General features: G+C 36.7%; 2 protein-coding genes across 2 annotated transcripts; both read left to right on the forward strand.

Moving 5' to 3' along the window:
* Positions 1 to 201: 201 nt before the first annotated feature.
* Positions 202 to 3545, forward strand: LOC107770791 (aquaporin NIP1-1). The gene is made up of 5 exons (XM_016590123.2): positions 202 to 489; positions 761 to 982; positions 1863 to 2060; positions 2431 to 2492; positions 3127 to 3545. Exons 1-5 carry the CDS (start codon positions 337 to 339, stop codon positions 3338 to 3340), a joined length of 849 nt encoding a protein of 282 aa, XP_016445609.2. The 5' UTR covers positions 202 to 336; the 3' UTR covers positions 3341 to 3545.
* A 14691-nt stretch (positions 3546 to 18236) lies between these two features.
* LOC107770794 (aquaporin NIP1-2-like) lies at positions 18237 to 18913 on the forward strand. The gene is made up of 3 exons (XM_016590127.1): positions 18237 to 18365; positions 18508 to 18705; positions 18812 to 18913. Exons 1-3 carry the CDS (start codon positions 18237 to 18239, stop codon positions 18911 to 18913), a joined length of 429 nt encoding a protein of 142 aa, XP_016445613.1.
* Positions 18914 to 19056: the final 143 nt, after the last annotated feature.

Here is a 19056-nt window from a genome sequence, read left to right on the forward strand (position 1 = left end):
GTTCATTTTCTCCTGTTATCAATGAAGAAGAAAACAAAATTGAATAAATATCAGCTAGAAGATCTCAGAGTCAAAAGCATTGATCTCTCCGAAAAGAAAGTACAAACAAAATTTAAAAAGTCCATATCTCTCTCTCTCCCCCTTCACTTTTATCTTTCTGGATTTGTATATATAAATTGGCGAAGCTGTAATGTTTGTTTGCTCACTTATTCTTCCTATGTAAACAATAAGCTGATCATCTCTTATCTCCTTGCACAACACCCCCCCAACTCTACAAATCTTGTTTTCTTGAACTATTAATTAGTAGGAGTTAAAAGTAATTAAGGATATACAATTATGGGTGATCTGCAGATAGCAGAGGCTAATGGAAACCATGCATCAGTGAGTTTGAATATTAGAGATAATGATATGAACAGCAACAACAAGACTTCTGCACATGAAGATTCTTCATCAAGCTGTTGCTTTGTCACTGTTCCCTTCATCCAAAAGGTAACTCTTTTCCTTATTTAATTAGTTTTGCTACTACCAAAAGTCTATGTCTATATTATATTAGTTCATACAAAATTGCAAGTTTTTCCAAAGAAAATGACTTTCAAGTCCTAAAAAGTTCCTCAGAAAAGTTTGGGAAATCAAAAAACAACGTTGCATTTTGTATGATTATGTATGAGCTAATGGTTGCCGGCCGGAACTATTATATTGGTGGAAATTCCCTTGAAATTGTACAAGTTTGTTAATTAATTTCTTCCAATTAATTAAACAGATAATAGCGGAGACATTAGGGACGTACTTCTTGATATTTGCGGGGTGTGGTTCAGTGGCGGTGAATGCAGACAAAGGAATGGTTACTTTCCCTGGTATCTCCATTGTCTGGGGGCTGGTGGTTATGGTCATGGTTTACTCTGTTGGCCACATTTCTGGTGCTCATTTTAACCCTGCTGTTACCATTTCCTTTGCCACTTGCAAAAGGTTCCCATGGAAACAGGTATGTACACTTTGTTCAATTTTGACTTAAATAACCTTGACACTAATTTGGTTTCATTTTGTTAAATGACTCATCACAATGCTTGCAATGTATATTACATTACTACAACAACAAAATACTTAGTCTAATCCCATAAGTTCGACTTGTGTATTCGCAGATCCCTTGCTCTTACCTTGTTGTGAATGTAAAGAGGTTATCTCCGATAAACGCTCAGCTCAAAGAACACATAACCAAAGCAAGTTTTAAAAAAGAAATACGGTAGTAAAGAAGCCACGAGAAAAGAAAGCGGTAAATAATAGGAGAACCAAAGCACAAGAAAACAATAGGTAATACCAATATTCTAAGGGGTCGTTTGGTTGGGAAACAAGTTATCCGATCCCACGATTAATTATCCCGGGATTAGTTATCCCACCCTCCCGTAGGGATAAAAAATACTACAATTCCGGGATTAATTATACCATGATTTTATCCCAACCAAATGTGGGATAAACTCATCTCAAATTTAATTTCAGGATTATTTATTTCTTATTCCTCATACCAATTAAGCCCTAAAAATAATGAAATACAAGAATAATATTACGTGAATGAAATACGCTCGACTACTTACTAACCATCTATCCTAATTCTCGACATTAGCAATGTACATTGCATTAAGCAGGATAAATGATTTTAGTCAATTTGCCGCTTTTTAAATATGTGCATTGATAGCAAGAGTATTCACGTATTCTCGACTTTCATAGGTGTAAGTTGTCTATAGTCAACATTTATTAATTGCTTCCAAACTTGGTTGTGTTAGTTTTGATTAGTTGAGAACACTAAAGAGATTATATTACTTTTTTCTTACCTATAATTAATGAGCATTTCTTTCTTGTATATATAGGTACCAGCTTACGTGGCAGCTCAAGTTATTGGATCAACCCTAGCAAGTGGAACCCTACGACTAATATTCAATGGCAAACATGATCATTTTCTTGGAACTTCACCCTCTGGATCAGATATCCAATCTCTTGTTCTGGAATTTATTATCACATTTTATCTTATGTTTGTCGTTTCTGGTGTCGCAACTGATAATCGAGCTGTAAGTATTCTTTCTGAATCTCATTTTTTAGTCTTATATTTTAACTTAATTAGAAACAGTTAAGAACAACATCTTGAATAGCCAATCCAGCTAGCTAGTTGCCTACGTACTTTACTTGTGAATGTGCTAATTTTAATTTCTTTTGTGCTACGACTAATATGCTATAAAATATTCACCAATCGACTATTGTACGCTAGGGGTAGTCAATAATTACGATTAAATTAGTAACAAGATTATGACTTCAAACTTAAATATTCAAGTTTCTTTCTAATTAATCAAAGTTTAATCTGAATTATTTAATAATTGTGGACTCTTCTAAATCATCATTATTCCATGATTGATTTCCTTAGTTACGTGGCTGTAATTGCAGATCGGAGAACTTGCTGGTCTTGCTGTGGGGGCAACCGTGTTGCTTAATGTGATGTTTGCCGGGTAATTACTACTTTATGTATTGCTTTCTCTATTTTGATTATTACTTCAAAATGTTAATGTGTGAAAGGGTCTCTAAATCATTTCGATATGGAGAGTGAGATCTTTGACTATTCGCCAACCAATTGCACAAAAATACAAAGTTTCTATTTGAAAAATGTAAGATTTTTTATATCCTTTTCATATATACTTGTATTATTTGACCAGTATGAGAGTTAAAGTTGTTTCGTGTGACTTATATGTCACAGGTTTGAGTCGTGGAAACAACCACTAATGTAGGGTAGGTTGTCTACATTACACCCTTTGGGGTGCGCTCTTTCCTCGGTCCCTGCGTGAATGTGAATTGCCTTATGAATTGGGCTGCCCTTCTTTTTATATTATTTGACCTCTTCCTCATTTCAAAACAAAAGGGACCGGAGTTGTTAAATTGTGTGAACCTCATCCAAAAGCTTAAATGTTTAGAGAAAATACATTTTTAATGTCTCCAAACAACTCCTCATGTATGGTTTTGATTTTTCTTCATGAACAAACACGTGAAAATATTTCTTTTCTTATTAGATGACTGTGAAATTTGAACGCATGACCTCTCCTCTACTTTGATAAAACTTTAAATCTTAATTATATTACGTCTTAACAGGCCGATATCAGGAGCGTCGATGAACCCAGCAAGGAGTTTGGGCCCAGCAATAGTGTGGAGCCATTACAGAAGTATATGGGTTTATATGTTAGGCCCAACAGCTGGGGCCATATCAGGTGCTTGGGTCTATAACATCATCAGATTCACTGACAAGCCTTTACGTGAGATTACCAAAAGTGGATCTTTCCTCAAGTCCATCAGATCTAGCACGTAACAAACAGCGCCAATTGAAAAAGGGAGTAATTGCTTTTTTCTTCTTCTGAAATATATATATATATAGACAAAAGAAAGCAAATTAGGAATGAGAAAAGAAAAAAGAAAAAAACATTGTGTTCCTATTAGTTTCCTTAACTTTTATTTACAAAGGAAATTCGTTGTAATTTTTGTAAAATAGACTAATGAAGTCTTAATTTGGTCAATGGAAGAGTTTATGGTGGCTTTTTTTATTGGAGGTTGGATGTTTTCGGTATTACATTTGACACTTTGGAAGGATTTCCGTAATGAGAAACTTGAGTTTTCATAAAATAACAACGTATAGTTAAGAAATTACTGTAATATTGAAAATGTTCATTAGAGTTCCAAGTGTTGAATTTTGACAAATAATAGTAAGGACTAAGGTGAAATACTATAATCATGATAAATGGCCCAATCTATAGTTAAATTTGGTTCCGAAATAATCATCATGATACTTAGATATTCAATTTGAGTTTATAAAAAAAATAAAGATAATTTGCGACAGGGTATAAAAAATGATATTTTGCTGGAGAAGGCATATGTTTATCTCGGGAGAATTGGTTTTGTAGTTCTATACAAAATTATTTTTAGTTTTATATTTTTTTACAAGAGATTTTCATCTTTACACATAAGAGATCTGAAAACAACACACAAGAGATCTAAATAGTCATTTACTTCTATATTATAAATGGCCACAAGTGATCATTTCCTCATTTCACACATTATTGAATAGCGATTTTGAGAACCTATTCGGAGTTGGATGTTAAATCTTGACGTTTTATTTTTGGACTACAACTTTGCAAAGTTATATATAGACCACCTAGTTATAATGTAAGCGTATGTATTGTACTCACGTGTAATTCTCTTTTTATATTTTACTCTCCATTTCCCTCCTCCACTAATGATGGCCAATCTATATATTATTAAAAGGAGAGAAAAAAGCCATCTCCTTAAATCAAGTGGCATCCTAGAAAAAAGTCACATGGTATAATTAGTTAGTTAATAATTAGTTATTGGTTATTATTTTTGAATTTAAATATTTACAAAATAATAAAATAAAATATTTTATAATAAATAACGAAAATTTTAAAAAAAAAACTGTCCATTCAAATTGGAGAGTAGTTTCAAGTTGGAGTTTTTAAATTATTTTAAAATAAAAAACTAAAATTACAAAAAATAAAAAACTGCTAATTTAATATTTCTTTGTTTTATAATCATTTTTTTACTTTTAAAAAATAAAAAGTTTATTTATTCGAAAAATATTATTGAGAATAATCTATATATTATTAAAAGAAGAAGAAAAACCATCTCCTTAAGTGTCACGACCCAAAATCCTAACATGTCGTGATAGCGCCTATCTCGATAATAGGCAAGCCGACAACCTCAATAAACGACAATTTCTTTTAAGTTTGAAAATATAATATTTAAAGTCAATACAAAAAAATCTCATTAATATCGACATAAACACCCCCAAAACCCGGTGTCACTGAGTACATGAGCATCTATACATTACAAATCTAAAAAATACGGTCTATAATAGTCTGAGACCAAATACAGTAAACAAGGAGAGACAAGGTCTGCGAAACACAACAGCTACATCTGAATCTCCGAAAAAATCTATTGTGCGAAAGAATTAATACCCACTGTATCCCGGATCACCTAGATCTGCACACGAAGTGCAGGGTGTAGTATGAGTACAACCAACTCAGTAAGTAACAATAACAAATAAAGAACTGAAAGTAGTGACGAGCTTCACAGCTAAGTCCAAATACAATAATTTCCAACATAAAAGGGTAGGCATGCTTTCAAGTTCAACATTTAAAATTTTACAGTAATTTCATATCAACTCTGACTGAAATAGAAAATAACGTCTTTCCGAAATTTCAAAAATAGTGGTATATGACAGCTGAAATGCATCAAAACCTCACAGTCACTCGTGCCACTCGGGCATACCTCACAATCACTCTTTTCACTCGGGCATACCTCACAATCACTCATGCCTCCCAGTCACTCAGCACTCGGCACTCGCACTCAGTAGGTACCTGCGCTCACTGGGGTGTGTACAGACTCCGGAGGGGCTCCTTCAGCCCAAGCGCTATAATCTGCACGGACAACTCACGTGCCATAATAATAAAGTATGCTGCAGGCGGGCAGCCCCGATCCCATAAATATCCTCACAATTAGGCCCTCGGCCTCACTCAGTCATCAATCTCTCCAGTCTCTCGGGCTCTCAGAAATCATGATGAGCAGCACAAGAACAATGATATGATGAATCAATAATGAATAAGAGAGACTGAGGTAAAAATATGCAAATAAAACTCTGACTGAGTGCAAAATAATAATTTAACAGATAATTTCACAAGTACACGACCTATGTGCGTCCCAACAGTGTAAACATAGGATTTAAACATGATTTATAGATCGATTTCTCTAATACATAGAAAAATGTGCAAATATCAACAGATTTTTCAACTACACAGTTCCACGGAATTGACCAAGGCACAATTTCTACGGTGCACGCCCGCACGCCCGTCACCTAGCATATGCGTCACCTCAAAACTAATCACATAACACATAATCCGGGCTTCATACTCTCAGGACCAAATTTAGAACTGTTACTTACCTCAAATCGTGTAATTTCTTATTCCGCTATGCCTTTGCCTCGTGAATTGACCTCCAAACGCCTCGAATCTAGCCATAAATAATTCGATTCAATCAATAAAATTATAGAAATTAATTCCATATGAAAATATAATTTTTTCATAAAAATTCAAAATTTCAACCAAAACTCGTCTGTGGGGCCCACGTATCGGAACCCGACAAAAGTTACAAAATTTGAAAGCCCATTCAATCACGAGTCTACCCATACTAATTTTACCAAATTCCGACATCAACTCGACCCTCAAATCCTCAAATTAAATCAAGAGGGTTTTCTAAATCTTCGAACTTAATTCACTAATTAAATGTCAAAAATAACCTTGGATTCGAGTAATTTAACCAATATTGAGTTAGGAATACTTACCCCATTGTTTTCCTTGAAAATCTCCCAAAAATCGCCTCTTTTCGAGCTCCAAATCGGTAAAAATAAAAAATGGAAAATGGGATCCCATTTTCAGAACTTAAACTCTCTGCCCAGTCATTTGCTCTACGCGATCGCGAAGCACGAATTTCCATTGCCCAGATTTAACCCTACGCGATCGCGGATTCCTTCACGTGATCGCGAATGACAGAGTCCTCAGCTCTACGCGATCGCGAACAACCACACGCGATCGCATAGAGCAAACGCGTGGCCCAACTTCCTTTCCAATTCCCTTATGCGAACGCGTCATTTCCCACGCGTTCGCGTAGCACAGCCTGGCCAAACCTATGCTATCGCGGATGCCTTCACGCGATCGCATATCAAAAAATCACACTGCTCCAACTTAGCCTACGTGAAAGCGGATATTCTCATGCGATCGCGTAAAAGGAAACTAGTGACAGAAAACCAACATTTTTCAGCTAGAATGCCAAGTCCAAAATTGATATGCCGTCCGAAACTTACTCGAGGCCCCCGAGACCTAAAACAAATATACCAACAAGTCCTAAAATATGATACGAACCTAGTCGAAACCTCAAATAACATCCAACAACGCTAAAACCACGAATCATACCCCAATTCGAGCCTAATGAAACTTAAAAACTTCTAACTTCTACATTCAATGCCGAAACCTACCAAATCAGGTCCGATTGACCTTAAATTTTGCACACAAGTCATAAATGACATAACGGATCTATTCTAATTTCCAGAATCGAGTTCCGACCCCGATATCAAAAAGTCAACCCCGGTCAAACTTCCCAAATATGCAACTTCTGTCATTTCAAGCCTAATTCAACTACGGACATCCAAATAATTTGACATCTAAATAATTTTTCGTACATGCTCCTAAGTCCAAAATACCCATACGGAGCTATTGAAATCATCAAAATTCTATTCCAGGATCATTTTTCCATAAGTCAACATCCGGTCAACCTTTTCACCTTAAGTTTTTAATTATGAGACTAAGTTTCTCAATTTACTCCGAAATCCTTCCGGACCCAAACCAACTAATCTGATAAGTCATAAATAGGTGTGGATATTTGCTCCGCATATACCTCTCAATCCCACAAGTAGCCTCTCCGACTGGTTAGCCTCTCCATTGTACCTTCACTGACGTTATGTTCTTTGACCTCAGCTTTCGAACCTGTCGATCTAAAATGGCCACCGGCTCCACGCCATTAGTCAAATTACTATCCAGCTGCATTGTACTAAAATCCAAAATATGAGACGGATCCCAGACATACTTCCGGAGCATGGATACATGGAACACTGGATGAACACCTGACAGACTAGGTGGCAAAGCAAGTTCATAAGCCACCTCTCCAATATTCTTAAGTATCTCAAAAGGCCCAATATACCGAGGGCTCAACTTGCCCTTCTTCCCGATCCTCAACACACCTTTCATGGGTGAAATCTTGAGCAGAACCTTCTCCCCAACCATGTAAGCAACATCACGGACCTTCCTATCGGCATAACTCTTCCGTCTAGACTGTGCCGTGCGAAGCCGCTCCTGAATCAATTTAACATTCTCCAAAGCATCCTGAACCAAGTCAGTACCCAATAGTCTAGCCTCACCCGGCTCAAACCAACCCATCGGAGACCGACACCGTCTCCCATATAAAGCCTCATACGGAGCCATCTGAATGCTCGACTGGTAGCTGTTATTGTAAGCAAACTCTGCGAGTGATAGAAACTGATCCCAAGAACCCCCAAAATCAATGACACAAGAGCGTAGCATATACTCCAATATCTGAATAGTGTGCTCGGGCTGTCCATCCGTCCGAGGGTGAAATGATGTACTCAACTGAACCTGTGTGCCCAATTCCCGTTGCACTGCTCTCCAAAACCATAATGTAAATTGATTGCCCCGATCTGAAATGATGGATACTAGCACACCGTGTAGGCGAACAATCTCGCGGATATAAATCTCAGCCAACCGCTCCGAAGAATAATTAGTACCAACTGGAATGAAATGCGCAAATTTGGTCAACCGATCTACAATCACCCAAACAACATCAAACTTACTCAAAGTCCGTGGGAGCCCAACTACGAAATCCATGGTAATACGCTCCCATTTCCACTCCGGAATTTCAAGTTTCTGAAGCAATCCTCCCAATCTCTGATGCCCGTACTTCACCTGTTGACAATTTTAACATCGAGCTACAAATCCAACTATATCTTTCTTCATTTGCCTCCACCAATAGTGTTGCCTCAAATCCTGACACATCTTCGCGGAACCTGGATGAATAGAGTACCACGAACTGTGAGCTTCCTAGAGAATCAACTCACGCAAACCATCTGCATTAGGAACACATAGCATGCCCTGCATCCGCAATACTCCGTCATCCCCAGTAGTGACTTCCTTGGCATCACCGTGTTGAACCGTGTCCTTAAGGACAAGCAGATGGGGGTCATCATACTAACATTCTCTGATATGATCATAAAGAGAAGACTTAGAAACCACACAAGTCAAAATTCGGTCCGGTTCCGAAATATCCAATCTAACGAAATGGTTGGCCAAAGCCTGAACATCCAAGGCTAAAGGACTCTCTGCTACCGGTAAGTATGCTAAGCTGCCCAAACTCTCCGCCTTACGACTCAAGGCATCGGCTACCACATTGGCCTTTCCGGGATGATAGAGAATTATGACATCATAATCCTTAAGCAACTCCAACCACCGCCGCTGTCGTGAATTAAGATCCTTCTATTTAAACAGATGTTGTAGACTCCGATGATCGGTATATACCTCACAATGGACACCGTACAAGTAATGACGTCAAATTTTCAAGGCATGAACAATAGCTGCTAACTCAAGGTCGTGGACCGGATAATTCCTCCCATGTACCTTCAATTGTCTGGACGCATAGGAAATCACCTTACCGTCTTGCATCAACACTGCGTCGAGACCAATACACGACGCGTCATAATACATAGTATAAGACCCTGAACGTGTAGGCAACACCAATACTGGAGTTGTAGTCAAAGCTGTCTTGAGCTTCTAAAAGCTCTCTTCACACTCATCTAACCACCTAAATGGAGAATTTTTCTAGGTCAATTTGGTTAAAGGCGATGCAATAGATGAGAAACCCTCCACAAAGCGACGATAATAACCGACCAAGCCGAGAAAACTCCGAATCTCAATAGCTGAAGATGGCCTACGCCAACTCTGAACTGCCTCTGTTTTCTTCGGATCCACCTTAATTCCTTCACTGGACACTATGTGTCCCAAGAATGCCACCGAACTAAGCCAGAATTCACACTTAGAGAATTTGGCATAGAGTTTTTCCTCTCTCAGCCTCTACAATACAATACACAAGTGATGTGCATGCTCCTCCTGGCTACCTAAGTACACCAGGATATCATTAATAAATACCACGACAAATGAATCAAGATATGGCTGGAATACACTATTCATAAAGTGCATAAATGTTGTTGGGGCTTTGGTTAACCCAAAAGACATCACAAGAAATTCATAGTGGCCATAACGAGTCCTGAATGTCGTCTTTAGAATATCCGAAACACGAATTTTTAACTGGTGATACCCCGATCTCAAGTGAATTTTGGAGAATACCCTCGCTCCCTGAAGTTGGTCCAATAAATAATCAATACGCGGTAAAGGATATTTATTCTTGATTATGACTTTGTTTAGTTGTCTATAATCAATGCATATCTGCATAGTACCATCTTTCTTTTTCACAAACAAAATCGGTGCACCTCAAGGTGACACACTAGGCCTAATAAACCCATTATCAAGGAGTTCCTGAAGTTGTTCTTTCAATTCTTTCAACTCAGCCGGTGCTATACGATACGGAGGAATAGAAATTGGCTGAGTGCCTGGCACCAAGTCAATATCAAAATCAATATCCCTATCGGGTGGCATACCTGACAGGTCTGCAGGAAATACATCCGAAAAATCTCGCACTACCGGTACTGAATCAATAAAAGGAGTATATGCGTCAACATCTCTCACAAAAGCCAAATATGACAAACACCCATTTCCAACCATACGTTGGGTCTTCAAATAAGAAATTACCCTGTTGGGAACATAGTCGAGAGAACCTCTCCATTCAACCTTCGGCAACCCTGGCATTGCTAACGTCACGGTTTTTGCGCGAGAGTTCAGAATAGCATAACATGGAGACAATAAATCCATACCCAGAATTACATCGAAATCAACCATACTGAGTAATAAAAGATCAACTCTAGTCTCCAGTTTCTCAATAGTTACCACACACGAGCGATACACACGGTCCACAGTAATAATATCACCCAGTGGTATAGATACACAAACAGGTGAAACTAAGGATTCACTGGGTAAATCCAGATAATGAGCAAAATATGACGAAACATACAAATAATTGGAACCAGGGTCAAATAATATAGAAGCCTCCCTGTGGCACACTGAAACAGTACATGTGATCACTACATCTGAAGCAACAATATTAGGCATGGCAGTAAAAGCATAGAATCAAGCCTGACCGCCACCTGGTCAGCCTCTCCCTCTTGGGCGACCCCTAGCTGACTGATCCCCACCCCGAGCTGGCTGGGCGGGTGGAGAAGTAACTGGTGCTGAAGTCGTAGTCTGACTCCTTTGATGACCTGGACCTCCCGAGCGACGAGGACACTGTCTCCACATATGCCCAAATTCTTTGCACTCAAAGCAGCTCCCCGATACTAGTGATGGTGCAGACTGAATCGGCCCCGAGAACCAGAATAACTGCTATAAGTACCCGTTGCAAATGAACCATGAACTGAAGGGGCACGGGACAAACTCTAGGCTGGAAGGGAATTGAGAGATGACTGACCCTGATAAGAACTAAATGAACTATGGCCGGATGATACACCACGGTGAACTGGACGATTCTTCTGAGCGTGTCTGTAAGGACGACCCCTGCTGCGGTAAAACTGGCCCCCTGAAGGAACACCACTGAAATCACCTGGTCCACGAGGGCTCTTGGCCTCCCTCTCTCGACATTCCTGGCTACGAATCATATCTATCTGCCGAGCAGTGTCAACCACCTCGTCAAAAGTAGCACCAGATACCCTCTCCCGAGTCATAAGTAACCGCAGATGATATGTGAGGCCATCAATAAATCTCCTAATCCTCTCCCTATTAGTGGGAACCAAGACAAACTACGTGATGAGTCAACTCAGAAAACCTCATCTCATACTGGGTCATGCTATCTTGCCGAAGCTGCTCAAATTGTCTGCGCAACTCCTCCCTGCGAGACTGCGGCACGAACTTCTCCAAAAAGAGAACAAAGAACTCTTGCCATGTAAGTGGCACTGCAGCGACCGGCCTGCGCCTCTCATAATCCTCCCACCATCTGAAGGCAGCCCCAAAAAACTGAAAAGTAGTAAACGAGACTCTACTGGTCTCTAAATACCCGTTGTCTGAAGCATCCGATGGCACTTATCCAGAAATCCCTGAGCATCCTCTAACTCAGCACCGCTAAATGATAGAGGTCTAAGCCTCCCAAATCTCTCAAGTCTTCTCTGCTCATTATCTGCCATAACGGAGACTATCGGGGCCTGAAGAACTACAACCGGCTGGGCTGGTAGTGCCCCCCGGTATCTGAAGTCCCTGCACTATCTGCTCGAGAGTACGGGCAACAGGGGTATGATTACCTCCCCCGGCCTGAGAAGTGGCTGGTGCGGCCTGAGCCGAGACCACCTGAGCAAGGCCAGTGCAAACTGTCAATATCTAGGCCAAAGCTTCCTGAAGGCCTGGAATCACAATGGGCACCGCTGGTGCCTGAGTTGGTCATGTCATCTCAGCTATATATGGAATCTGCTCCTCAGCTGAGGAACCTAGTGGTGCTACAGGTGCTGCTCTAACTGCTGTACGAGCTATACCTCGATCTCTACCTCAGCTCCGGCCTCTACTACGGCCCCGACCTCTCACGGCCCTAACTGGCGGCACTGGTGGTTGACCGTCCGATCTGGTAGTACGTGTCCTCACCATCTGTGAGAGAATAGAATAACAGAGATTTAGTTTCTGGAATCAACAAATTCGCATGACAGAATAAAAGAAGGTAAAATTTTCCTAAAGGTTCGGCAGCCTCTTGAAGATAAGTACAGACATCACTGTACCGATCCGCAAGACTCTACTAAACCTGCTCATGATTCGTGACACCTATGTAACCTAGGCTCTGATACCAACTTGTCACGACCCAAAATCCTAACCTGTCGAGATGGCGCCTATCTCGAAACTAGGCAAGCCGACAACCTTAATAAACCACAATTTCTTTTAAGTTTGAAAATATAATATTTAAAGTCAATATAAAAAAATCTCATTAATATCGACATAAAATACTTCCAAAATCCAGTGTCAGTGAGTACATGAGCATCTATACATTACAAATCTGGAAAACACTGTCTATAATAGTCTGAGACAAAATACAGTAAATAAGGAGATAGGGAAGAAGAGACAAGGTCTGCAAAACAAAGCAGCTACCTCTGAATCTCCGAAAAAATCAACTGTGCGAAAGAATCAACACCTGATGTGTCCGAGATCACCTGGATCTGCACATGAAGTGCAGGGTGTAGTATGGGTACAACCAACTCATCAAGTAACAATAATAAATAAAAAATTGAAAGTAGTGACGAGCTTCACGGCTAAGTCCAAATACAATAATTCCAACATAAAAGGGTAGGCATGCTTTCAAGTTCAACATTTAAAATTTCACAGTAATTTCATATCAACTCTGACTGAAATAGAACATAATGTCATTCCGAAATTTCCAAAATAGTGATATATGACAGCTAAAATACAGCAATAATGAAATCAATGTATCCTCTCGGAGTAACAGTCACTTAGTCCTCCTATTCACTCTAACCTCACAGTCACTCTTTCCTCACAGTCACTCATTCCTCCCAATCACTCAGTACTCGGAACTCACACTCGCACTCAGTAGGTACCTGCGCTCACTGGGGGTGTGTACAGACTCCGGAGGGGCTCCTTTAGCCCAAGCGCTATAACAAGCCAATCATGGCATAAATCAATGAAACATGTTGCGGCGTGCAGCCCGATCCCATAAATATCTTCACAATTAAGCCCTCGGCCTCACTCAGTCATCAACCTCTCCAGTCTCTCGGGTTCTCAGAAATCATGATGAGCAGCCCAACAGGAATGATATGATGCATCAATAATGAATAAGAGAGACTGAGCTAAAATATGCAAATAAAATTGTGACTTAGTGCAGAACAACAATTTAGCAGATCATTCCATAAATACATGACCTATGTGGGTCCCAACAGTCTAAACATAGAATTTAAACATGATTTATAGATCAATTTCTCTAATACATAGTAAAATGTACGAATATCAACAGATGTTTCAACTACACAGTTTCACGAAATTGACCAAGTCACAGATCCTACGGTGCATGCCCACACGCCCGTCACCTAGAATGTGCGTCACCTCAAAACCAAACACATAACACATAATGCGGGCTTCATACACTCAGGACCAAATTTAGAACTGTTACTTACCTCAAACCGTATAATTTCTTATTCCGCTATGCCTTTGCCTCGTGAATTGGCCTCCAAACACCTCTAATCTAGCCAGAAATAATTCAATTCAATCAATAAAAATTATAGGAATTAATTCCATATAAAAATATAATTTTTCCATAAAAATACGAAATTTTATCCAAACATTGCCTGTGGGGCCCACGTATCGGAACCCGACAAAAGTTACAAAATCCGAAAGCCCATTTAACCACGAGTCTACCCATACCAATTTTATCAAATTCCGACATCAACTCGACCCTTAAATCCTCAAATTAAACCAAGAGGGGTTTCTAAATTTTTCAACTTAACTCACTAATTAAATATCAGAACAACCATGGATTCGGATAATTTAACCAATATTGAGTTAGGAACACTTACCTCGTTGTTTTTCTTGAAATCTCCCAAAAATTGCCTCTCTCCGAGCTCCAAATCGGTAAAAATGGAAAATTTTCAGAACTTAATCTCTCTGCCTAGTCATTTGCTCTACGCGATTACGGACAACCACACACGATCGCGAAGCACAAATTTCCACTGCCCAGATTTAACCCTATGTGATTACGGATTCCTTCACGCGATCGCGAAGCACAGAGTACTCAGCTCTACGCGATCGCAGACAACCACACGTGATCGCATAGAGCAAACGCGTGGCCCAGCTTCCTCTCCAATTCCTCTATGCGAACGCGTCATTTCCCACGCGTTCGCGTAGCACAACCTGGCCAAACCTACGCGATCTCGGATGCCTTCATGCGATCGCATAGCATAACTTAAGTCAACATCCGGTCAACCTTTTCAACTTATGAATTCAATTATGAGATTAAGTGTCTCAATTTACTCCGAAATCCTTCCGGACCCGAACCAACTAACCCGGTAAGTCATAAAACAACTGTAAAGCATAAATCGAGTAGTAAATGGGGGAACGGAGTTATAATACTCAAAATGACCGATCGGGTTATTACATTAAGCCAAGTGATAGCCTAGAAAAAAGCCATATGGCATAAATAGTTAATAATTAGTTATTGATTATTGTTTTTGAATTTAAATATCTATAAAATAATAAAATATAATATTTTATAATAAAAACGAAAATTGAAAAAATAAACTATCCATTCAAATTGGAGAGTAGTTTCAAGTTGGAGTTTTTAAATTATTTTAAAATAAAAAACTAAAATTACAAAATATAAAAAACTGCCAATTTAAAATTTCTTTGTTTTTTTACTAATTTTTGTTTTTCTTTATAAAAATAAAATTTTATTTTATTCAGAAAATATTATTGAGAATAATAAAATAAAATAAAAATTAAAAAATATATATCCTCTATTATATTATAAAAAGAAAGTAGCATATAAAAATTTAAATAAAGTAATATACTAATAAAAGTTTCTATTAACAATGCAATAATACTAAATATTGAATAAAATAAAATAAAAAAATACAGAACACTAAAGTTATTCGATGCCTATATAAGTCTCATTAATTTAATAAAGGTTTTATTCATTAAATTTTAGATAATATTATTGAGAACAATAGGATAAAATTTAAAATAAAAAAATATTTCAAGAATAATAAAATATATATCTTCTATTATATTATAAAATAAAAGTAGTAGACAAAAATATCAAACAAAGTAATATGCTAATAAAAGTTTCTATTAACAATGCAATAATACTAAATACCGGATAATATAATAAAGAAAAATACAGAACAAAAAAGTTATTCAATGACTATACAACTCTCTTTAATTTAATAGAGATTTTATTCATTAAAATTCAGATAATATTATTGAGAACAATAAGATATCTATATTAATAAAATATATATCTTCTATTATATTAGAAAAAAAGTAGTAGACAAAAATATTAAACAAAGTAATATGCTAATAAAATTTTTTATTAACAATGCAATTATATTAAATATTGGATAATATAATAAAGAAAAATACATAACAAAAAAGTTATTCGAAAAGTTATTCGATTAATATAATAGATCTTTTATTCATTAAAATTCAGATAATATTATTGAGAACACTAGGATAAAATTTAAAATAAAACATATTTAGTAATTAATATGCTAATAAATATTTTTATTAACAATGCAATTATATTAAATATTGGATAATATAATAAAAAAATACATAGCAAAAAAGTTATTCGATGACTATATAATATATATATATATATATATATATATATATATATATATATATATATATATATATATATATATATATATATATATATATATATATATATATATATATATATATATATATATATATATATATATATATATATATATATATATATATATATATATATATATATATATATATATATATATATATATATATATATATATATATATATATATATATATATATATATATATTACAAAAAGAAAGCGAGCATACAAAAATATTAAACAAAGTAATATGATAATAAAAATTTCTATTAACAATGTAAAAATACTAAATATTGGATAATAGAATAAAGAAAAATATAAAACAAAAAGGTTATTCAATGAATATTTAAGTCCCTTTAATTTAATAGTGATTTTATTATTGAGTATACCGCATTGACAAATAAGATGACAATTGAAATTTATTAAAACAATACGATCTAGTTTGTTCAAACAAGTTCTATCATAATTTAATTTAATTAACATTTTTAATATTGACCGTGCATCGCGCGGGTACTACTACTAATGAACTAAAGTTGGGGGTTTTCGGTTCCAATTGGAGTGCTTGCTTAGTGTTGTCTTATTAGCAAAATATAAACGTCTTGTTCTTCTCTATAGTCCATTACAAATATTTTTTTAGTTATATGCCTTTTTTTCACTAGAGATTCATAAGAAAATAACAAAGGAGATCATATATAAAATACATGATTATTTTCTTCTATTCAATCTAATTAAATGAAATCATTTCCTCAACTTTAACAGCTAGCTTGTGTATTTGAATGTTTCTGGCAACTGGCAAGAAGTCAATTTCAGTGTTATATTTTGTTTGAACTCGACAGTATTTTAATTCTGTGACCAATAGCATTCTAATTATATTAAGATTAGTAGCTAACAACACGTTGCTAAATCTATAAATCTCGTATTTAAAAATTGAATGCATGGTCAATATTAAGCAAAAAAAGGTCCGATGTAACTTCAATTAGATCATACAATATGGCATGTTGATTCGCTATTACTACCAATTACAAATTTGTTTTTCTGATACACAGAGGGAGTCGTATTAAAAAAATAGCTAATACAAAGTTTAATTATTAACTACCAAAATTGACATGAACGGTGAATAATTTGAGGTCAACACTCAATAGTCATCATCCATGAGGTCGAAAAGTTAAGAAGTTATACAACTACTTCAAAGTTCAAATCCGTAAGATTTTGATGGTTTGACATCTTTTGAGCTTTGAATATATATAGCAATTTGGTAAAAGTTTAGTGGCACCGATTTATATCATTACAACTTACCAAACAATATAATTGTTGGCACTGAGAGAGAAAAGTACTGGATTTATGTTTGAACATTTGGATTTTTGCATTATTTTCTACAAACCCTTAGGCCTTTTTTTTTTCAAAAATGTTGTTTATTACAGATAAGTTAAACATATTGGTAATTTTCCATTCACAAACTATTTGTTTATTTTGTAATACTTACGTTAGCAAGGATGAAAAGATAGTGTTTCCAAAAGGGCAGAAAAAATCTTAGTCAATTCATGTTTCCAAACTTCCAAATCCCACCATCTCATGATCTCCCACACCCACTAAATCATAGTTTTCTAATACTTGAGAGTTCAGGAATGACAAAGATAACAGATATTATAGTCAGTCATGCAACAGTTTTAGATATCAAAGATGATAATGTACATCACTTTCCTCAGGCTGCTCTGAAAATATAAGCTTTATTCAAAAGGTGATCAATTCACTCTCCCAATTCTTTGATGCTTCATGTAACTAGTTTTCATTCTACCAAAGGACTTTAAATCTTGAAAAATGAAGATGTGTTATCTCATTTTATCTTACATCTACTTGTCTATGAGTTGCGCACAATGGCATAAGTACTCGGCACAGGTACCTTCACATTGTAATTGGTTTAGCGTTTGTGAAAGAAACTCTGTTAGGTAGGTGTGCGGATAAAATCTCACACTAAAAGTTGATAAGAAAAATGAGCTAAACTATATAAAAGTCATCAAGAGAACTATTAGTCCATGTAACATCACAAGCATATAGACATAGGATAAGGAGGCGGTTGATCAACAATCTTTCGTTTTCGATGCAGTTAATGGCAGAGCTTCTAGGCACCTACTTAATAATGTTTGCTGGTTTTGCTGCAATGGTGGTGAATAAGAACATGGGTCTTCTTGGGATAGCAGTTTTGTGGGGTTTAGATGTGATGATTATGATCTACACTGTTGGCCATTGCTTTTGCTACATCTAAGAGGATTGCATGGAGACAAGTAAGTTTCTTCATTAATCTCAGTTACAACAGGCATGAGCAAGAAACGATAAACACCCTCAAAAAATGTTTCACTTCACTTTACTTCTGTTTTCAGGTTCCGGCATATATATTATCACAAGTCGTGGGTGCAACTCTAGCAACTAGCACTGTCAACTTAATGTTCAAGGAAGAGCAACCTCAGTTTCTGGGAACAATTCCAGCTGGCTCAGATTTGCAGTCTCTTGGATTAGAATTCTTGATCACTTTCCACCTCATGTTTGCTGTTGCAGGCATTGCAACGGATAATCGAGCTGTTAGTACCACTGCTTTTTTAGTGTCTTGATTATTACTTCAAATGTTAAGCTTTTAGGACTTCAGAATTTCACTTATTTTATCCTTCTCTCTGTTTACTGGGGCAGGTTGGAGAGCTCTCTGGACTTGTCATTGGAGCTGTAGTCACAATTAACTCCATTGTTGCCGGCTATGCTAAACAGATATCTTCCGTTTCCCACTTACTCTGAACCCATTTCGGAATGCATTTGTAAAGCTATTACATTTGGAAATCAAATTCTCTTGGAAGTGTTTGACAACCAAAGCCATTTCACTTAAAGAAATTGCCATAATGTCTTCGAGAGTTTAAAAAGTATGTTTTCCTAAAATAGCT

This window comes from Nicotiana tabacum, chromosome 17, assembly GCF_000715075.1.
Source record: "Nicotiana tabacum cultivar K326 chromosome 17, ASM71507v2, whole genome shotgun sequence".
Classification (NCBI taxonomy): Eukaryota; Viridiplantae; Streptophyta; class Magnoliopsida; order Solanales; family Solanaceae; genus Nicotiana; species Nicotiana tabacum.